Source organism: Lucilia sericata, unplaced genomic scaffold (genome assembly GCF_015586225.1).
Source record: "Lucilia sericata isolate MDLA Ls3-8-SP2 unplaced genomic scaffold, ASM1558622v1 Contig001191F_arrow, whole genome shotgun sequence".
In the NCBI taxonomy this organism is placed as follows: Eukaryota; Metazoa; Arthropoda; class Insecta; order Diptera; family Calliphoridae; genus Lucilia; species Lucilia sericata.
In genome coordinates this window covers 113,881-137,237 of record NW_023995156.1, presented here as the reverse complement: position 1 = coordinate 137,237, position 23,357 = coordinate 113,881, and the positions used below count along the sequence as shown (strand labels likewise).

General features: G+C 29.6%; 4 protein-coding genes across 5 annotated transcripts; 1 reads left to right on the top strand and 3 right to left on the bottom strand.

Moving 5' to 3' along the window:
• The first annotated feature begins 480 nt into the window (after positions 1-480).
• On the top strand, positions 481-14,465 carry LOC119610431. 2 transcript variants are annotated; one of them, XM_037965629.1, is made up of 17 exons: positions 481-1,318; positions 1,375-1,821; positions 3,818-4,572; positions 4,635-5,397; positions 8,235-8,869; positions 8,927-9,237; positions 9,304-9,867; positions 9,922-10,079; positions 10,150-10,283; positions 10,343-10,703; positions 10,763-10,878; positions 10,937-11,106; positions 11,163-11,244; positions 11,300-11,590; positions 11,754-12,407; positions 12,466-12,702; positions 12,767-14,465. In XM_037965629.1, the coding sequence occupies exons 2-17, from the start codon at positions 1,560-1,562 to the stop codon at positions 14,066-14,068; spliced, it is 6,795 nt and encodes a 2,264-aa protein (XP_037821557.1). In that variant the 5' UTR covers positions 481-1,318; positions 1,375-1,559; the 3' UTR covers positions 14,069-14,465. The 2 variants fall into 2 exon arrangements, with proteins under 2 accessions (XP_037821557.1, XP_037821556.1); XM_037965628.1 differs by having other exon boundaries at positions 10,138-10,283.
• A 3,618-nt stretch (positions 14,466-18,083) lies between these two features.
• On the bottom strand, positions 18,084-18,859 carry LOC119610426 (protein D2-like). Its single transcript, XM_037965625.1, has 2 exons — positions 18,400-18,859; positions 18,084-18,345 (listed from the first exon to the last, which is right to left on the bottom strand). The coding sequence occupies exons 1-2, from the start codon at positions 18,792-18,794 to the stop codon at positions 18,207-18,209; spliced, it is 534 nt and encodes a 177-aa protein (XP_037821553.1). The 5' UTR covers positions 18,795-18,859; the 3' UTR covers positions 18,084-18,206.
• Positions 18,860-21,006: 2,147 nt separating this feature from the next.
• On the bottom strand, positions 21,007-21,710 carry LOC119610427 (protein D3-like). Its single transcript, XM_037965626.1, has 2 exons — positions 21,308-21,710; positions 21,007-21,249 (listed from the first exon to the last, which is right to left on the bottom strand). The coding sequence occupies exons 1-2, from the start codon at positions 21,700-21,702 to the stop codon at positions 21,114-21,116; spliced, it is 531 nt and encodes a 176-aa protein (XP_037821554.1). The 5' UTR covers positions 21,703-21,710; the 3' UTR covers positions 21,007-21,113.
• Positions 21,711-22,136: 426 nt separating this feature from the next.
• LOC119610425 (protein D2-like) lies at positions 22,137-22,824 on the bottom strand. The gene is made up of 2 exons (XM_037965623.1): positions 22,363-22,824; positions 22,137-22,300 (listed from the first exon to the last, which is right to left on the bottom strand). Exons 1-2 carry the CDS (start codon positions 22,755-22,757, stop codon positions 22,162-22,164), a joined length of 534 nt encoding a protein of 177 aa, XP_037821551.1. The 5' UTR covers positions 22,758-22,824; the 3' UTR covers positions 22,137-22,161.
• Between the last annotated feature and the right edge of the window lie 533 nt (positions 22,825-23,357).

Below are 23,357 nucleotides of genomic sequence, written 5' to 3'. Positions count from 1 at the left end.
CATAATTTTGAACTTACATTTTACTAGAGACCAAAAGATTCCCTTTGGCATGCAGCATTTTGTACATAAAATGCACAATCACTTTGTAAACAAAAAAAAACAAGTCACACACAAAAATGTTCTCAATAAATCATACATTAACACACCCTTTTACAATTATTCTCTACAATTTTAGGTTTATTAACTTTTTAAACACAATTTTATTACAAATTCTTTATTTTCACAATTTGTATAAAACAATTTGCACAATGATCACTTTTTTCTAAATAAAGCTTAACTTTTCTGACATTTGACAGCAGGAAACCATTTTAAAAATACCGTTAATACAACAAAAGAGCACCAGACTGTTTATTTTGCTAAAATATTATTGCTTTTCAGCTGAAATATCCAAGAAATACAACCATGTTATTATTTACTTTTTGTTTTTCTTTATTTTATGACAATAAAGTGCTGCCAAGTTTCTCACTGACAATTGAACAATTCAGTCATCTGGAGGAACTTTTTATTGGATTTTCTTTATTTTGATTTTCTTAGAGAACTATTTAAGAAAAAAATAGAAAATTTATATAAAATAAAGGTGTAACAATCAAAAACTAATTGTAATTATATTTAAGAATATGCAATTAATAAGTGTGTAATGAAATTTGTGCAATTAACAACAAGAAATGTGAAAATAATTGAAAACGTAAAAAATTGTTAAGCAAAAAAAGAAAAATTTGTTGCAGCAGCAGAGCACCCCCAGCACACATACATTTAGAAAATCTACCTAGTAGATGGATGGATAATAGAGCAAACAGCTAGAGCAATCAAAAAACATTTTAGTGTAACCATTAAAAAGGGGGTTTGCTTGGTGGATGGATGGGTCGTAGTTGTATATTGAAAAAAAAGACCCAACAACAACAGCCGAAAAGGAAGAACAAGAACATTACGTGAGTGCGCAGCCAAAAAAAGAAAATAAATAGAAAAATTAAATAAAAAAGTAGTGTTGGAAGATAAAACGGGGGGCAACTATTAAACGACGGAATCTGCTGCTTTATACAATTTGCCACCAGAAAACCGTGTACAAAATACTATTCGTAGTACAAACAACTATTTTGAACACCGCACAGAATTGCAATACGAAAAAAATAATAAAAATTCAAAGGAAAAAAACAAATAAGCTAAAAAACACACACACGAACCTAAACTAAACTCGACATGGCCGACAATTATTGAATTTTTGTCTTCTTCGATTCTATTTTACTTCCTTATTCAAAAAAGAATTTTAATACTCCCAGGTGTTTTAATGCGAAAAATATTTTGGTGGCGGCATTAAACCGTGAGTAATTATAAAAATAATTGAAAATATTTTGTTCGAAAACAATTTTCTTTTAGTTTTTGAGTTGTATGCTGCAAAGAAAATTTTCTATTCAACGATTAGCCGACAAAAAAGAAAATCAACAAGACCGCACCCTTCACTTTTACTCTCCCCCCACCTAATTGCTGCAATTTATGAAAATTTTCCCAAGGAAGAAAAAGGATTTGTGATTTCCTTTTAGGAGTTTTCCTTTGTAGACGTTATGACTTCGCCTCTTTATTATCTGGACATTTTTGAATTGCGACCATTGATTACGAATTTCAATTGTAAATTATCGACCATCACAGAGTATGATTGTCACAAACAGCTGCTGTGCTTAGTGTCTGAGGACAATGACATTGTGCTGCGCTACACGAGTGAGGGTGGTCAAGAGGTTTTAAAGTTAATCTCCTGGTTTCGTCGCACATCCCGTGTTATACATGATGTTTGTTTTGATCCATCGGGAACGTGGTTATTGGTTTTATGTAAGTATAAATTTATATATTTTTAAATGTTTAGCGAAAGGCATGGACATTTGAAATGGAAGGTACTAATTTTCTTCCGAAATATTGTGTATTCTATTAACTAGTCTATTGGGTGGTCTATGGTCTAATTTATTTTCTAGTCGATAGAGTTGTATTTAAACAATTGTAATAATAAGACCATGTACTAGCCTATAAAGTTTATTGATTGAACTATTGATCAGAGAATTCTATTGTCTAGGGTCTAGTCAATTGGCTAAACTATGGAAGTCTTCGGACAAGACTATTTTATTGACAATTCTATAGATTTGTTCATGAATTGGCCTATCGAATAATCTTGCATTTGTCTATGTATGAGTCTATTAACTTTTGTATAGAATAGTCTATTCGATAGTCTATAAACTATTATCTTCTGTGGACTATGGAGTAATCTTTGTATTAGTCTATTGACTAGACTTTGGATTAGTTTTTGTATAAGTTTATAGATTTGTCTATGGACCAATCTATTGACAAGTCTATAGATTTATATATGGACCAATCTATTAACAATGCTATAGATTGGTCCATGAAATGCTATATCGTATTGTCTATGTATTTGTCTATTTACTATGCTATTGAATAGTTTATTGGATAGTCTATAAACTATTCGCTTTCCTGTTCTATGGAGTAGTCATAAAACTGATCTATTGACTAAACTATGGACCAGTTTTTGCACTAGTATATGGATTTGACTATGTACGGGACTGTTTCCTATTCTATGGATTAGTCCATAGACTAGTTGACTAGTCTATGAATTAGAATAATTTGCTGAGGCTGAAGAAAAGCTTAGATTTTCTTTATAGAAATATTTCTTAAAGAAAACACAAACAAATATTTTATGATAAATTGTTTATGAAAAACAATTTAAAACCCCAATTTACAAAACAATCTTTATATAAATATCGTTGCTTTTCTTAAAAACAGAAACTTAATTATCTTAATTTAACATCTTTTTTTACACTAAAAATATATGTCAAGAGTGTCATAACACAGCAGGGATGCTCAAGTAGCAGTACTCTGCTTGGTGTTCATATTGATTAAATTAAAACACTTAGGAAAAATGTGCCTAAGTGACCCAAAAACACTTTTCTTTTGAAAGCTAAAACAAAAATTAAGTTTATGTGGTTTTGTGCAAAGATTTCTAGAGTAATTTCTTTATATTTTAAGATTTAACTGTTTATAATCTTTTAGGTATATATTTCCTTAATAGTAGCAATAACAGACCCCTTTAATATTCTTGATTACTACTATAAAAGTAAAAGATGAAGTCCTGCGAAACATTTAATTTCACAACTTTGATTGCAAACTTTTGTTTGACAAACGATTTTAAAAAGTGTGCTGCTTACAATTGTGTAACCATGTCTAATTATAAATTGTATTACCATTCCCTATATAAACAGCAGATGAACCTAATGTGTAGATGATGTCATAAAACTAAGAGAATTTTGAAACCCTTACCTCCGATTCTTACATCAAGTACTTAGTTAACTTTTGTAGTTTAGGGACATGAATGAAACTAAAAAAGATGTGGTATTAATATGAAGTTTTATTTGTTTGTTAGATTCTCATAGCATGAGGCTAGACAGTTTGGCTTTGTTAAATTGCAGAAATACAGAAAGTTGATATACGCATTAAGTTATTTTTAAAAATTACTTTGGAAGTTGTTTTACACGTTTAAAAAGGGAGCGCTTTCCCACAAATTCTTTATATCGTTTAAGGTTGGTTAACCTTTTTTTAGTTCTGGCAAATTGGAAACAATATTATTGACTTCTTCTAAAACACTAGAATATCCTTACACGTTTCCGCTGTAAATTTTATCTAATATTTTTCGATGAGAATTTCAATAAAAATCAAACCCAAAAAATTATAATAAAAATTTCACTTAAAATATTAAATTTTTTTAAATTATTAAAAAACCACCAAAAGAAAATTTTTATAAAAATACTTTTACTATTTACAGGTTTTGACAACACCCTACACATAGTGCCCGCCTTAGCGGTGGTGGACAAAAACTACCTGGAGAAAAATGCCAACAACACAGGCTATCCACAATCACACTATAGTCTAACACAAGTTACTTCATACATAATACCCTTTGTGGGTCCACATGAATGTCCCAACTCTAAAAAATGTCCCAATCAATTAACACGAAAACGACACTCAGCCCTTAATACAGTGAGAACTGAAGAGCGCGCTAAAGAAAAGCCAACAAATAGTAATGAAGCAGAAGCCGATGATAAAGATAAAGATGAGGGAAATAATATAAAAATTCTAGTAGAACAAGTGGAAAATCTTCATGTAAACGAAGAGAAAAATGAAGAAAACAAAGAACAAGAAGATGAAGGCGCGGTGATGATAGAAGCCGCTGCCATAGATGAGGGTAATATGGAAGTTTTTAGTCACGATGTACCTGCCGAAATGTTGGCAACTTCAAGTGCTCCCAATCAGGTGGACGATAAGACCGGCAATAGTCATTTGCCTTTGATGAGTATGTCCTTTATGGCCTCTAACACTTGCCCTTATCCTCTATCGGTGGTTTGGTGGCGTACATTGGAGGGTGTTAATCGTGCTGTTATTGGTTATTCAGATGGTTCAATATGTTTTGTGGGTCTTAGTCCTAATTGTCCATTTGTGGCCAGTACAGCTGTGGAAAGTGGTTCAGTAGTAAAATTGCTCATTTGTCGCGATAATACATTTGACAGTGTTATGTTATTGGTGAGTGTTGAAATCTTAAAAGAAAATTATTTTTATTTATTATTTTTCTGTTTTAATTACAGATAACTTCATCTTTAAAACAACAATTCAAACTGTTGTTGGAACAAAAAGCCATTAAGTATATATACCCGGGCGAAATGTCTCCCACAACTTCACAACCCAAAGAAAACGATTGGCAAATTGTTATGCCTATAAAGAATACTAGCAATTCTTCAGATCCAGCCTCAGAGAAATCTCAACCAGATGAGGATGTTTTTATGAGTGATGATAAATTAACAACAACTAGTACAACAAGTACTGATGATACCGCCTCATTGGTCTCACAGACACTGCCTACAGCACAAATACAGGTAGCATCTTCAACATCAGTGGCTCATACAAGGCCTCAGCAGCCACCACCAGCACCACTTGGTTACTCCTCCTCCTCATCAGTAGCAGCAACTTCATCAAGTGCATCTACCAGCGATTCTGCTTCCGATAACAATAATCCTCAGCAGCAACCTCCTCCTCCACCTTATTCTGTAGCTATAACACGACATTTAGACAATAAAGTTTCGGTTACAACCACAGCTTCGAGTGCTGCTAAACAAACTGTAACCACTACAAATTCTGTGGCACGTATAAATCAACAACAACCTCCACAGCAGCAGCAGCAACAACAGCAACAGGATAATAACTTAATGAACGATTTGGATGATGCAAATGGTCGTGCTGGTATTTTACCAGCTGCTCGAGCTCGCTTGGCTTCTCTAAAATCTTTAGGTTCAAAGAAATTAAATGCCATCAAAATGCGTTTGTCAGATAATCGCCAGAAAATTGAAGAATGTAAGTAACGTTTTTTATATATTTTTCTTTTGCTTTTCTTTCACTCTGGCTTAGCAAGCGAACGAAAACTTGTTTTTGTACCATGTTTAAAGAATGCGAAAGTAATTCAAAATTCGAACATTTTGCAAAATATAAATTATAATTCGAAATCTACCTCTAGAATGTGTTAGTTTTAAGTGAAAAATTCTTGTAACTTATTGAAAAAATATTTAGTAAATTTTTCTTTAAAATTTTTATTGTTGGACAAAGTTCAACATTGTTTTTCTAGGAAAAAGTTCGAATATTTTTGAACATAAAATTTTTTTGAAGAGTTTTTCTTCTTTGGAAAATTATTGAAGTTTGAAAATTTAATTGAAAATGAATATTGTTCGTGTTCAAAACTTTCGTATTGAAAATATTAGAAAAATTTCATATTATTTTTTTTTTTTAAAAAGTTTGAAAATTTCTAATATGTATTTTAAAAAATTTTCGTAATAAAGAAAGAATAATTTTCGAAAAATTTTGTATTGAAAATGTTCGAAAAAATTCACATATAAACTGCTCAAACCATTTAATATTGACATTTTCGAATTGTTTAATTTAAAGAATATTGGATTTCGTATCGAAAAATTTCATCCAGAAAATTTGAAATATTTCATTTCAATAAAAAGAAAATTCGTATTGAACATCTTTTAATTGAATATATTTGATCTTTTCCAAAAATTGCATGAAAATTTTTGAAAAAAAAATTAAAAATTTCGTAGTGGAAAAATTCTAAAACTTTCATATTGAAAATTCACATAAATTTTCATGTTGAATAAGTCCGTATGAAAATGTTCGAATAATTTTGTATTGAAAATATTTCAAAAAAATTTTGTCATCATATTGAATAAGTTCAAAAGAATTAGAATTGAAAAATGTTCGAAAAATTCTTTTACAGAATATTTGTTCGATATTTTCGTAAAATTTTCGAAAAATTTCATGAAAATTTTCGAAAAAAAATTTTATTTCGTAGAGAAAAAATTCAAAAACTTTCGTATTGAAAATTAACATAAATTTTCATGATGAATAAGTCCGTATAAAAATGTTCGAAAATTTTTGTATTGAAAATATTTCAAAAAAATTTCGTTTTTAAAAAATTCGAAAAACCGGTTTGAAAATTTTCGAAAAAAAAACTAAAAATTTCGTATTGAAAATTCACAATTAAAAATGTTTGAAAATTTCATATCAAATAATTTTGAAAATTTTCGAAAATTGTATTGAAAAGGTTTGAAAAATTTCGAATGAAATGTTTTTTTTTTTTTTTTCTTTTAGAATATTTCGATTTTTTCTAAAATTCTTGTAAAAATTTTTGAAAAATTTAATATTGAAAATATTCAAAAAAGGGAAAAAATTTGTATGTAAAAATGTGTAAAATTTTAGAAAAAAAATATATTCAAAAATTTTGAACAAATGTACAAAAATAAACACGCAGCATACTGATTGAATAAAACTCCATAAATGGGGATTTTCTGGTACTTTTTCGTCATTCAATTGGTACTTTTTTGATTTTTCAAATGATTGAACCTTGAAACATAAAATCAAACATATCATCCTAATGGAATGTGAATCTATAGGTGTGAATTTTGTTGTACTTGTTGAATCTCTTTGGACCTAGAAACGTAAAATTAAACCCCAGCTTCTGATTGAATAAAAATTTATAAAAGGAAACTTTCTGATATATTTTCATCATTCAAATAGTACTTTTTTGAATCAAGAAACATAAAATCTGACATATAGGATCGTGATAGAATGAAAATTAATAAGATACAACTTTTTGGTACTTTTTTCTTCTTTAACTGGTACTTTTTTATTTTTTTAATATTAAACCTAGAAATAGAATTAACACGCCCTAATTGAGTGAACTTTTTCGTTTTACAACTGGTATTTTCTATGTAATACTACATAAGTATTGACTGTTTTAAATATTTAAAATATTTGAGTTTTTAAGAATTCGAAAATTGAAAATTGTATTTGATAGTTTCTTTACAGTCTCTACCTTCAACAGCAATACGATTAAAATTTAAATCTTTAATACAACGTTTAGGTATGAAATTTCATAAACACATTACATCTTGAAGCTGTAACGATGCCAGTTTAACAAAGTAATCGTATTCGCTAGTTTATATAATATCAAACTTGAGAAAAATATTAAGAAAAAGTATTTACAGCTATTTTCAAATGTTTAAAACTTTAAATGAATTGATATAAAATTACGTATATTTAAACAAAAGTAACACCCAAAAATTAATAGCCAATACCTAAACCTCAATCCAATTAAGTTGATGTATCACTTAAACATAAAAATATGTAATTTAGAAGCATAAAAAAAGCACTTTACACCCAATTTCCAAATGTTATTTGCTACTACACCTCAAGTAAAATTCCTTATCTGTTATATTACTATATAGATTCTTTCTTTTGCATTTTTATTTTTCTATTTTTCTTTCTATTCTTTTAATGTGTATCATCGATACTTGAAAAAAATTTACAAAAAAAAAAATAAGATCTAAAATGTTTTATGATATTTTTATATAGAATGAGAACAAAATTTGGTGAGTTTTTTTTTAGCACCCAAAAACAAAAATTAAAACGTTAGAGAATTGAAAGTTAAAGCATCTCATTCCAATTAAAAACAATAAGCTAAACTAGTACTTACATTTAGTAAAACCTACTAAAAACAAAAGTTAGTTAACAGCCACTTTAAATAAGGTTTGAAAGCATAAACACATTTTATTAGCAGTCAAATTTAATTAAAGGGATATATTTATCACAAACTATATTATAAAACTTTTACTTGATTTCCTTTTTGATTATAGATATGCCGGACAATTCATTGGGTTCCTCATTTGCCATTGTGGATTCACCTTCCTTAACACCGGAATTGCTGGCCAATTCTGTTGGTTCCTTTTATACCATACAAAACTTACGCAGTACTTATTTACTAAGTGCTCTACACAGTCAATCGAACAGTTTTACCGTACACAGCATAGATATACATTTGAAACCATTGTTTCTTTATAAAATCCCTCCTGATTGTGTGGATATATTGATCAGCTCAAATATTTTATACTCCATACAATATGTTGATTATTATAATGATTCCCCGGCGGGGAGTAGTAATGTTTTACCCAAAGAATGTGAGGTTATGATAAATCAAAATACCGAAAAAGAAAATCGTGATATGGATGTGGAAAAGCAGGAAAAATATGCAGAAGTTCCCAAAACAACAAATGATCTCAATAAAAGCGGGCCTGATGATAATAATGAAAATGATAGTGACATTAAAATTTTACCCGAAAGGGTACAAGCCGAAAGTCCAGCTGATACTAGTGCCGCTTCAACCACCACTACGGAACAATTTAGTCGTGACTGTTTGTCACCCAGTAATTCTATCAATGCTGTGGGTGTTATAAGCAGTGCTATGGCTTCTTTACGTACCGGCAATGAAGATGTTGGTAGCCTGATATTTTATTTATTCTCCTTTTTATTAAAAATTCCTTTATTTTAGAGATTCAATTCTGCCTCTCAATTGGGTTTGTTTCGTTTTGAAAATGAAACTGTTTTAAGTCTTTATCAAATGGCCACTTACCGTCCAGCTTTAAATCCCAATGAAGTCATATCAAAAGATGAAAAAACCAAAGCATTCGAACATAAAGACATTAAATCACCCATGGATTATGTCAAGTTCTATGAAACGGCCGATGTGCAGGAAGAGTACTCTTTAAGACAAATGGAAATCATGCAAAATGAATTTCCTAAAATTAACTATGATCCCTGTTATGTGGTGACCAATAAAAATGTCTATTATATACAACTCAAGTAAGTGGCCTTTTAAAACTCTCAGTAAAATTTGGTTTAATTAATGTTATTATTTACTTTTAACAGAAAAGAACCTTTTGCCATCTTTCTTGACTCTGCCTTGGCCGGAGAGTGGACTCAATGTCGGGATTTTTGCAATACCTTTGATCTCACCTATGAGGCTTGCATTGAATTTGCGGGTGATTATCTATTGCGTCGTAAGAAGGTCACACAAGCTTTGCTCACTTATAATACGGCACGCATTAAACCCATACGTACGGCACTTAAATTGGCCATGTTTGGTCAGACCACAGCTTTAATGCATCTTTGTGCCATGGCTTTAAAACTTAGTCATGTTCTTAATTCGAAATATTTTTGTCATCCCATCATAAAGACACTCTTGCCCGACATCACCTATCGACACTCGGAAGATGTGCGCTCAATATTACCACCCACACCAGCAGAATATGCTCCCGAGGGTAAGGGCCTTAATGTCAACGAAGGTTTGCCCTGTGGTGATTATACCTATGGAGTAGATCAGTCTTTGAGTCAATTGCAAATGTCACCCTCTTCACAATTTCATTTGGCTAATTTACTGCTCATAACTTTAGCGGAAAAAGCTGTCAATGATAAAAACTACATACCTCTATGGTAAGAGTTTCTTTTAATCCCCAGAAAAAGTTTTATAATACATTTCTATTTTAGGAATTTTCTGGTGACCAATGGCAAATATCATACCAATATGACCAGTATAGTTTTATGTCAAAGTGGTTTGTTTTCAGCCGCTTTACTATTGGCCAAAATACGTGGTGTTTGTATTGATACCTTTTTGGCTTTAAATAGTGTTGTGGGCCAGGAGTTTGGTAAATGTTTTTCTTGTTCATAACTTTCAAATAGAATTGACAACTATTTTGTTCTTAGGTTGGTATACAGAGCTCAATGTATGTCTTTACAATTTAAGCGAATCTATGTTTACGGAAACCATAACGTATTTACCCAGCATTGCTGTGGATTATTTTACTTTCATACAGGAAAAATTACCACAAATAAGACCAAGTGTTTTAAAGGTAACTTCAATCTAATACAATAGATTTGAAAATTTAAATAACATATTTATTTTCGAAAGCGTTTGGAACAACAATTAAATCCCTTTTCGGCCACCTTAAGACCTATTGTCTCTCATACTTCATCCTCATCGCAATCGAATGACAATAATACATATTTATTGGAATTTTGTAAAAATCTCATTGAAACCTATTTGGCTGTACTCATACACTTGGAATCTCAGCGCTCAAAATGTGATCGGGTATTAAATGCCCTCAATACGTTTCGTTTAACTTATGAAGACAATCAATTTGCCATCGAAACCTCGCGTTTTAAACCAATATCGGCCGGCTGTGCCCACTGCGCCTGTGTAGTGGATGGTGTAGCCTACTTTTGGGGCTCTAATGGTGTGCCTTGCAATTATAGTGTTAATAAATCTTCGGGTAAGTTTTAACATTATAATTACAAACAACTTAAAAGTGACATAATTTATTATTTACAGATACTCCGGAACCTCCTTATGCTGTAAAAAGTTTAGATTTATTGTCCCAACTAAATTTAGAGGTGCATGCCGTTAAATGTGGTCGTCAGCATACCTTAGTGCTTACCAATAATGGCGTAAGTTTTTATAAATTTAAACATACATAAATTTTTAATCGTTGTCTTATTTATTTAGCTTTATACTTTGGGCAATAATAATTTATGCCAATTGGGTATAGGCAAACAAATGCAAATGACACTGCAACCCATGCTGGTTAAACAGTTTGATGGTAAAAATATAACTATACTCGAGGCTGGACAATATCATAATGCAGTGGTTGCAGATGGTTTACTTTATACTTGGGGGTAATTTTAAATAAATTAACATTGTATTTCTATAACCTAATCATTTTTAATTACAGTTGGGGCGTATATGGACAATTAGGTCATGGCAATACAGAAAATGTGGCCGAACCTAAACTAGTTTCGTTTTTTAAATATAAGGTCAGTTAAACAGAAATCAAAGTAATTCTAACTGATTTAAGTTGATATCTTTTAGAAAATCCTGCAAGTATCTTTGGGTCATGCTCATAGTTTGGTTTTGTGTGAAGGCTCCTTACCAAACACTTCCGAGTTGTATGTATTTGGTTCAAATCATTTTGGACAACTTGGTTTAGGTTCATCTAAAACAGAGGCAACTTTAGATAGCAGTAGTAGCAACAGCAATAGTAGTAATAGGCCACCTGACGATGAAGTAAATAATACGGGTCAAGTAAAATACCTATTACCTCAAAGACTCGAAATTGGCACAGCGAGAATAAGACTGATTCACACAAAATTCTTTACAAATGTGAGTATCAGTTAAGTATGTAATAATTCCCATTTAAAATCTTTTACAGCCTTACGCCATTTACCACAAAAAAACTAAACCGGCAATCTCTTATTGTTCTCAATATATAATTCAAATTTTTTAAATGAAATTCCATTTTTCTATATTTTTTTCGCAAACACAGATAGTAGTAGATGAAAATGAACGTATGTATACTTGGGGCTCATCACCCCAAGCTTTACGTTTGGCCAATCAAATCAAGAGAAGAGCTAATGCCAAACAGAAAATCGAAGAACACCAGCGACGTGAAATGAGTCGTCGTTTTGAGGCTACCATTACTACTGCGCCTGTCTCCTCTGCTAGTACTACCGAAGGCGATTCTACTGATTCGCCGGCAAGTTCAAAAGATATTGTGCCCACAGTAACCATAACCTCACCAGGTTTGGATGTAATAAAAGCCGATGAAGAGGATAATATAACAAGTATGGCTAAAGACGAAATTGTTTCGGGTGTAGCAGCAATAGTTCCAGACATTGATACTTTACCTTTAGATGAAAATATTATTGCCACCGAAGATGCTACCGCAAATATCAATATACAAATCTTAGATGATGAAGTAGTAGCCGATGTACCCGTATTAAAAACAAACAATGATGCAGCAGAACAAAATAAAGTAGAGAATAAAGCTGCAGATATAACAGCAGCAACAACTAACACAAATGTACCTGCCGCTCCACCACCGTCTATGCAACAGCCACCGGCAGCCGATGTAGATCCTTGTGAGCATATGTCACCACATTTAGTGGATACCTCCGAAGTAGCAGGACAAATATTACAGGTATTAAGGAGTTTAAATTATGGAAATGTTTTGTGTTTTTAATGTTTTATGCTTTTAGGTTTCTAGTGGCCTTTTCCACTTTGCTTTGATCTCTTCTTCCTGCACCCTGTATACATGGGGCAAAAACTTGGAGCATCAATTAGGTACCGAAGATAAAGAGCGTAGAGCAGTTAGTAAACCTTCACCGCTGGATAATATCGATCGTCCTATGTATGTGGATTGTGGTGCAGATTTTACTCTAGTCATGACAACCGATTATGTTGTTAAAGCCTTTGGTGGCAATTCCAATGGACAGGTAAGTTAAATAAAGGATTTTTCAGAACTTTAAAGGTATAATTTCTGCATTTATTGTTTTCCAGTGCGGTCGAGATTTGGGAGCCTGTATAGATAAAATGAAACAACGTGTCGTTTGTCTACCCACCACTAAACGTTTAATGCGCTTCGAAAGCCAATGCATCGAAATACCAGTAGAAATTAATTTGCCCAGACCACGCATACGTTTGGATACTGAGCCCATACGTTATTTAAAGACAATACCACGTTATAAATATTACTTTCTACAAGAGGCTGACATTGATTTCGAACAATTTGGGGAATTAAACGATAGACCTTCTCCGCATGAATATAAATCAACCACACAGGCAGATAGTTCGGCGAATATAGTAACGGGACAAGAATCAGATGATATGATTTCCTCTCTAGAAAATCTAAGTCAAAATGATGCTTCCTCTTTGCAATTGTCGCTAAATACACCACTGCTAGCAGACAATATGTTGGATCTTAATCAGCAGCAGACTACCAATAGTTCGTTTGAGTGTACGCCCGAAGAACAAAGTTACGCCCGTTTGCCGAATGTAGATATTGATAATGGCAGTATAACCGATGACAATGGTCATAATAATGGAACAGAATTACTGCTACCAAATACAACAACACCGGCAGCTGCCACCACTGCAGCAGAAGCTAATGCCAATAATAATGGCAATAAAAATAACGAGGAGATAACCTCGGAGGACAGTGAGGAACTGCAAAATCTCTGCAACTACATACACTATTGTCTGTACATATTCCATGGCCTCTATAGTCCTGATAAAGTGCGCGAGTTTTCCAAAAATCGTTTAGAATATCGCATACGCACATTAATGTTAAACTTCAAATACGTTGATGCCTTCACTTTATGCCTGCAGAGCACCAAAAATTCTCTATGTGCTTTGAAAATATTTGAATACTTCTCGAAAGATACTGGCTATGTGCCGCTAAGACGTGCCGATTTAAGATTTCTTATTTACTACTTGCTCAGTCATTTCATTAATCATCAATACGATTTAGCCGAATGTGAACGTTTCTTTTTGGCCGATTTAGATTATTATCTGTTGGAGCTGGCCTATGTGCTGTATTTCAACAATAACAACACTGATCTGGAACAGAATCTCAATGAGAAATTTAAGACTCTTATAGCTAGGACAGAGGGCGAAACAAATTCTAATTTCTATCAACAACAACAACAGCAGCAGCAATTTCAAGCCGAAGAGGATCACCAGCAGCAAAATCAACATCATGCTACTCACAAATTAGAGGATACCGATGTGATATTCGAAATGTTGAGTGTTAAATTTAAAACGATTGTTTGTCAACGTTTGCTTAAGTTTTGTAATTCTTAAATTTGTTTGAAAATCTAACTTGTAAAAGTTTTCTTTTTCTTTCTTTTTCGCTTGTTGTAAATTTGTTCATTTTTTATTTTTATAACTTTAGGAATTTGAAATTGTTTTATTTTCTTAAACTTACCATGCTTGTAAATTTGTATTTGTCATCTCTATTGTTTTTTTCACTTTTATTTTTTAAAAACTTTTGCTTAATTATTAGTGATATTTCATTTTTATTCTTATTACATCTATTTACATATTATATATACATATTTAATCTTGTTTGTTTATAGTTTTATTGCTTTAAATAATTGTTCAAAACAGAAATCATTGTTTGTATTGTAGTTAAGGAGAAGTGGACGTAAGACCAATTATCTCAAGTAAATTATTGAACAAAGATTTTTTAAAATATCCATTTTTTTGTTTTTATTTATTTCTTTTAAGTTAAATTTTTGGTTGATACTTTGTAAACAGTTGCTAAGAGTACATTTCTGGTAAAAAAAACTACTTTTGGTTGAGTCGATATATGAATCTAATTGTCGTGCGAATTTTATAAACAAATTTCTTCTATAAAAAACTTTCATACTGAAGATGTCCTCAATATTAAAAATTTTCTATAAAATTTCTAAAATAAATATTTTGTTTTAAAAAAACCTTCAATATTGAAAAATATCTAAAAAAAAACTTCCATATTGAAAATTTTCTTTAAAAAATCTACAATATTGAAAATTTTCTATAAAAAATCTACAATATTGAATATTTTCTATATGAAAGTCTTCAATAGTGAACATTTTCTGTAAAAAAATCTACAATCTTGAAAATTTTCTTTAATATGTATAGAAAATTTTCCATAAAAAATCTTCAATTTTGAAAATTTTTAAATTTTTCTATAAAATATCTTCAATATTGAAAATTTTCTATAAAAAATCTTCAATATTGAAATTTTCTATAAAAAAAAAATCTTCAATATTGAAAATTTTCTATAAAAAAATCTTCAATATTGAAAATCTTCGTTAAAAAATCTACAGTATTCAAAATATTCTATAAAAAAAGTTCAATATTGAATTTTTCTTTTAAAAAATCTTCAGTATTAAAAAATTTTTATAAAAAATCCTCAATATTGCAAAATTTTCTTTAAAAAGATCTACAGTATTCAAAATATTCTATAAAAAAGTTCAATATTGAATCTTTCTTTTAAAAAATCTTCAGTATTAAAAAAATTTTTATAAAAAATCCTCAATATTGCAAAATTTTCTTTAAAAAGATCTTCAATATTGAAATTTTTCTTTATAAAACCTCTACAATATACAAAATTTTCATTAAAAATCTACAAAATTGAAAATTTTCAAAAAAAAAAAAAAAAAAAAAATCTGCAATATTAAAAATTTTCCTTTAAAAAATCTTCAGTATTGAAAAAATTTTATAAAAAATTCCTCAATAGGAAAATTGAAAAGTTGTTTCAGTATTGAAAATTTTCTATAAAAAATATTCAATATTAAAAATTTTCTATAAAAAATGTTCAATATTGAAAATTTTCTCTAAAAAAAATGTTCAATATTTACAGAAATATTCAGTATTGAAAATTTTCTATAAAAAATATTCAGTATTGAAAATTTTCTATAAAAAATATTCAATATTGAAAATTTTCTATAAAAAATATTCAATATTGAAAATTTTCTATAAAAAATATTCAATATTGTAAAATTTTCTATAAAAAAATCTTCTTCAGAATCTGAAATTAATAAATTTCAAAAATGTGAAAGTCAAGCACAAATGAAAGCTTAAAGTCCTGAACCATGAAATGTAAATAATGGAAAAGACTTTGTCAAACTCTCATTGTAATTATCATTTATATTGCGAAATTATTCTTTCATTTAAAAAAATTTAATTTATTTAAAGTTTATAATTAATTGTTAATTAAAAAACGTAATTTTTTTTATAATAATTTCATATATTTTAGAAAATTATTATGCTAATGTTTTTATTACACCTAATATTTAATAGCTTTTTAAACAATTTCACTAAAACACCAAATATTATATAAAAAACAATAATTACTTAAAAGAATAAAACAACATTTTCATATAAAATAATTAAAAAACAACAATCTTGTTGCTAAACTATTATTAAATTTAATCATAGGTTTACTTGAGCTTAAGCTTTTTTTAACCTCTAATAAATTTGATATTAATTTAACAATAAGGTTGTAAAAATTGTTAAAAATTAGTAACTAGTATTTTTTTAATAAAACAAAACAAAAAAATTATTGACTGCTTATAAATTACTTTTTTTTACTTTAATTAAATTATTATTTTTGCAATAAACTTTTATTGTGCACTATTGAAAATATATAAAATTTAAATTAAATAAAAAGAAAATAAATAAATTTAACATAACAAAATAATAAAATAAATAAATGCTTTAAATGTTTACAAGTTTTATAAATAAATAAAAAAGAAATTATTAAATATTAAACAATATAATCAATTAATAACTACTTAAGTAATTGTCTTCAAAAATAATTACACAACAATAATATTAATAAAATGAAAAACAACAACAACAATAATAAAACAAAATACTTAATTTTTTGTATAATAACAAAATTATAATAAAAAAATTTTAACGAAGTTTTATTTTATTCAGAAATTTAATTTGAGCGGAAAGACTACATAAGTCTGTACTAACAGTTTAGATTATTAATAGTCTAGATATAGACTGTAGAATCTATATCTAAACTTTAGAACAATACATAGTCTAGACCAGACTATAGAACAGTCTATAGTCCAGACTATAGAACAGTCTATAGTCCAGACAATAGAACTGTCTATAGTCCTGACTATAGCCCAGACTATGGAACAGTCTTTAGTCCAGACTATAGAACAGTCTGTAGTCCAGACTATAGAACAGTCTATAGTCCAGACTATAGAACAGTCTATAGTCCAGACTATAGAACAGTCTATAGTCCAGACTATAGAACAGTCTATAGTCCAGACTATAGAACAATCTATAGTTCAGACTATAGAACAGTCTATAGTCCAGACTATAGTCCAGTCTATAGTCCAGACTACAGAATAGTCTATAGTCCAGACTATAGAACAGTCTATAGTCCAGACTATAGAACAGTCTATAGTCCAGTCTATAGTCCAGACTATAGTTCAGTCTATAGTCCAGACTATAGTCCAGTCTATAGTCCAAACTATAGTCCAGTCTATAGTCCATACTATAGAACAGTCTATAGAACAGTCTATAGTCCAGACTATAGTCCAGTCTATAGTCCAGACTATAGAATAGTCTATAGTCCAGACTATAGAACAGTCTATAGTCCAGACTATAGAACAGTCTATAGTCCAGACTATAGAACAGTCTATAGTCCAGACTATAGAACAGTCTATAGTCCAGTCTATAGTCCAGACTATAGTTCAGTCTATAGTCCAGACTATAGTTCAGTCTATAGTCCAGACTATAGTCCAGTCTATAGTCCATACTATAGAACAGTCTATAGTCCAGACTATAGAACAGTCTATAGTCCAGACTATAGAACAGTCTATAGTCCAGACTATAGAACAGTCTATAGTCCAGACTATAGAACAGTCTATAGTCCAAACTATAGAATAGTCTATATTCAAGACTATAGAACAGTCTATATTCAAGACTATAGAACAGTCTATAGTCCAAACTATGGAATAGTCTATATTCAAGAATATAGAACAGTCTATAGTCCAGACTATAGAACAGTCTATAGTCCAGACTATAGAAAAGTCTATAGTCCAGACTATAGAAAAGTCTATAGTCCAGACTAGAGAAAAGTCTATAGTCCAGACTATAGAAAAGTCTATAGTCCAGACTATAGAACAGTCTAAAGTCCACACTATAGAACAGTCTATAGTCCATACTATAGAACAGTCTATAGTCCAGACTATAGAAAAGTCTATAGTCAAGACTATAGAACAGTCTATAGCTATAGGTAGACTATAAAACAGTCTATTTGTTATATATTTTTTATGGTTGAAAATAAAAGACAGAATTTATTGATCTATTTTTAGGAATGACGTTTTATTAAAAATTCTTAATGAAATTTACTATAGGTACTAATTTAATAGTATTAAATTTAAATTAATATTTTAAGAAAATAATGAAGTATGTATATAGTTCATTATTTCTTATAAGTAGTTTGCAATATTGGAACATAGTCATCATATTGACACATATAATAATTACCAGCAATAGGATTGCCTAAATTATACTTGGCAATAATATCACGAGTCTTGACATTAAAACGGCCCTCAAAGGATCTACAGAAAGGAACAATTAAAGAAAATATATAACAAAATCTTTTAATTACTTACCCTTTTGGTATAAATTTATCGGTTGTAATTTTTCCCGCTTGTTTAAAAATAAGAAATACATAACGATGTAAATCGGTACCTTCTTCGGGTCCAGAACTCATGTATTCGGCCAAAACTTGCCCCTCGTTAATTCGGTTGCCTGGTATATTAACAACTAGCCAATGTAAAACTTCTCTTAATGTCGGTTCCTTGCGTGAAGGAGGATCTAGATCTGTCATTAAAAGAGTGTATAGTGATCCCTGTTCAGCGTTCCATGTTAGTTGTGGCTGATCTTTAACTTGTTTCGGCTGCAATTCATTGCCCATCTTAACTTTGAGACCACCTGGGAAAGTTACCTCAACAGTAGCTTTTGGTTTAGAGTCTATCATATCGGGTATAATTCCACTAGTATCCATTTTGAAATTGCGTTAGGGGTTTTCACTTGTGTTGATAAACAACTACTGATCAGTGACAATTAATTGTAACAGTATTATATTGTATTGTAAAACTCAATAATAAATTAATTTTTGTTTAATAATTACTATTATTGATAATAAAGTGTGGCCTGAGTGGTTAGTTAACAAGTTCTTATTTCAAACATTTAAGAGTGTTACAGTCTTAACTATTTGTTTAGCAATTATTTTAATATTTAACAATTATTTAAAACAAATATATTTGAGTTTTTCTGTGAAGTGTTCGCTACTTTTTACAAAATTTTTCAAATTCGAACATAAAAATTATTTTGTCTTTTAATTTTGACATTCTTTATCGTTTTAGCAACAACTGCGTATTGATAAACATGACTGTTGTTACAAAATGTTAAGTCACTTCCTCTGTTATTATTTTATTTTTTTGAATGTTAACTATAATTCTGTACAATTTAACAGTTTACAAATTTGTTTAACAGAGATAAGTAATATAATAAATGAGTATGAATATGGAATCACTCAAATATAGAGTAATGACACTATAGCGATTCTATAGACAAGACAATTGACAAGAGTATAGAGCGAATGTACATTGAATCAATGTACAATTTTGTAGTCGACTACGAGAAAAATTCACTTCTAGTTTACTTTTACAGACTACAGTGTAATGCAGAGCTGTCCCGAAATTTTGTATTTGGCAACGTAAAGAACCGACTATACAACTATAATGTAATGCAGAAGTGCCTCAAAATTATCTGGAGCGAATTAATTGTATTTCAACATGTTTTCTATTGTTTCTCTATTATTATGATTTTATTTGTTAACTTTAGTAGACTGACTATAAACGAACAACAATGTAATGCAGAAATGTTCCAAAATTTGGTATTTATTAACGTAAACAACCGACTTTTAAAGACTAGCTACAAGCTAACTATCATATTATGCGGGAGTACCCCAAAATCATATGGAGAGCATTTTGTTTCGACATGTTTTCTCATGTTTCTTTATTATTTGGAATTTTGTTTTACATTTTTGTCATTTTCTTGTATACGTTGTGAAATTAGAGTCAGTAAATTGGAAAAATTAATTATAAAAGGTTAAATATTTCAAAACTCGGTCCCTAAATTCTAAATTCTGTATTCTGTAAATATAATACATTAACAGTTAACATTACACATAACATTTTAAAATTTATTTTAGATTTGGATCAATGGGAATCATGGAAATAATGAACAAATCATTTATAATTTTAGGGATACCGGTGTTATTATTAGTACCCCTGCAGAAAACTGATGTCTATTAATTTTAACGAACTAATATCATAACTTGTATTAAAGCGAAATGTAATTTAGATAACTAGTAGTTAAATTTTAAATATATTTAATTAAAATGTAATTAATTAATACAGTAGGGAATACAAAAGAAAACTATTACTTGACTTTTCTGCAACTAACTTTAAGTTAGTTAATAAAGAGTTACCTTTAAGCTAATTTTTTAGTAACTAACTTTAAGCTAGTTGAAAAGTCATGCAGAGTCGAACAATTGACTACTGCGTAGGACATCGCCATGTTAAAATAGTCAGTTGGCTCCATTAAAAATAATCCAAGATTCAACCATAACTAGTTGATGAAAAAGTCGGCATTTAATGCATTTGAAGTTAGTTGAGTTGCTGGCAGGGTATAAACAAGACTAAAGTCAAACAATTGCTTGTACTTACATAACCACCTAATTTTCAATGAATACTACTTACCGTCTGCATCGATCATGGTAAGTACTTTCCTCCTATGTCATCATCTGTTAAAATAATGAGTTAAAATGCTAATGAAGAAGTAGTAAATAGCAGCTTTTTTAGCTATTTAACTCATTACTTTTCAATGTAAGTTTTTGCTGGATATGTACATAGTATATACATTAGGGTATAACTCTTATAAAATTTCAAATCGGTCCTATACAATTCTATATATAGTACAAAAAAGTAAATTTTTTATAGCGTTAAAAAAGTTTCCGCTGTAAATGTTTTAAAGTTTGCGATATTTACTTTAAACAAAATTTTCAATATTGTATTACAAAGTCGGAATTTTTATATACATGAAAAGCTCTTTGCAATAATTTGGTATGTTACAAAATAAAAATATTGAGAAAAACTATTTTAAAGTTTTGAAGAATTCTAAATTATATGAAATTTGTTCAAGTAGGCCTTTTTAGCGTTTTATTATAAATATTTAGAGGAATTTACTATAAAAATTTAGTATTATGTATTAATTATTATATTTTAAGTAAATGTTTTATTATATACTTTTTTATTACTTATGTATATGTTGCTTGCAATATTGGAACATAGTCATCATATTGGCACATATAATAATTACCAGCTACTGGATTCCCCAATTTATACTGGGTGATAAAATCTCGAGTTTTTACTTTAATACGACCTTCGCGGGTTCTAAAATAGTAAATATGTAAAATAAAATTAAAACTATTTGCATTTTTTCATTACTTACGTTCTTGAAATGAATTTATCACACGTAATTCTTTCCGTTTGTTTAAAAATTAAAAATACATATCGATGCAAATCGGTACCTTCTTGGGGTCCAGAACTCATATAGTCTGCCACTACTTGACCTTCGTTAACTCTATTTTCTGGTATATTGATAACAAACCAATGTAATACTTCTCTTCTTATGGGATTTTTATGTGATGGAGCGTCCGGATCCACCATTAATAGAGTATATAGTGAACCTTGTTCGGCTTTCCAAGATACTTCTGGTTTATCTTTAACTTGTTTAGGTTGCAACTCATTGCCCATGTTAACTTTAAGACCACCGTTGAATGTTATTTCAACCATATCTTTTGGCTCGTTGTCAATTACATCAGGTATAATTCCACAGGAATACATTTTGATGTTTTTACTTAAGTTTAAAGTAAAATACTGGACTATATCAATTTATTGTTTTAATATTTTGTTTCATTTTGTATTATGATATAAATATATCTTTGTGTTGTAATATGTATGTATGTATTTTAGCAAAAAATTAAAACATTTACAATAGTTCTTGATAGATGGAGTGGTTAGCAAGTGTTGTATGTATGTATATTATATTTGTATACCATTTAAGAATATCACTTTATCAACTAGTTCGTTGCATTAAATGCAATCGTAAAATAAAAATCAACTCTTTATTTTTTTCAAAATAATCTCTCACCTATCTATTATTTAGTTCAATTATGTTCTAACTCCAAAAACATTATTTAATAGAAATTATGCAGGTTTGGTAAAAAGAAAACTTTTTATTGAAATTAAAAATAATTATAATTAACAAGATTTATAAATTAATAATACATATTTTTTAAGTATTTATTTTTTGAATTGTGCAGTCAAAATTGGTACATAGTCATCATATTGGGCCTGATAATAATTGCCAGCAATAGGATTACCCAAATTATATTTGGCAATATAATCACGGGTTTTAACGTTCAAACGTCCCTCAAGGGATCTAAATGAAAGAAAGAAAAACAATCAATTTAATACAAAAATAATGTTTTGTTTATCACTTACGTTTTAGGAATAACTTTATCGGTGGAAATTTTTCCTGCTTGTTTGAAAACAAGAAATACGTAACGATGTAGACCAGTACCTTCTGGTGGTCCAGAACCAATGTATTCAGCCACCACTTGACCTTCGCTCACTTTATTGCCGGGTATATTAATAACTAACCAATGTAAGGCTTCTCTATATTTAGGTTCCGCTCTGGAAGGAGCATCAGGATCTACCATTAATAGGGTATAGAGTGAGCCTTCCTCAGCGTCCCATGATACTTCTGGTTGATCTTTAACCTGTTTAGGTTGCAATTCTTTGCCCAAACTAACCTTAACACCATCACTATAAGTCACATGAACTGCAGCTTCTGGTTTAGTGTCAATAATATCGGGAATAATACCACCGGCATCCATGTTTGCTCTGTGTGAGTTGTTTCTTCTAATGCTTTAGTGAAAAAACTGGTCAATTTTGTGCTATAGTATTTTATTTTATTAAATTACTTACCGTCATGATAAATCATTTTTTCAGCATTAATATATAATTCAGCAATATTTTTATAAAAAATAGATAACAATTACTGATAGTAAAGTCTGTGGACAGGTTAGAGTATAACAGTTATGTGTATTAGTTTATCAATTAATTTGTTTGTCCAAAAATTAGATAATTTAAATTATTTTTTGATTAATAGTGTAATTTTTTAATAATTACATACATACATACTTACTTCTAGAAAACTGAACTTCTTATCAGAAATTTTTAAAGAAATTTAGAGGAGACTTTGATCTACATATTTTTTATTTATTCGTATATTTGATTAGTCATAAAAAAATTATATATAGACCAGACAAAAACTGGAGTATAATCTTGACCAAAAATAGTTCTGTCGTTTTTACCATAGACTGTTCTATAGTCTTGACTATAGACTGTTTAATAATCCTTACTATAGTCTGTCTGTTAGTTTTGACTGCAGGATGTTATATAACTTTGACTATATACTAATCTACAGTATTGTA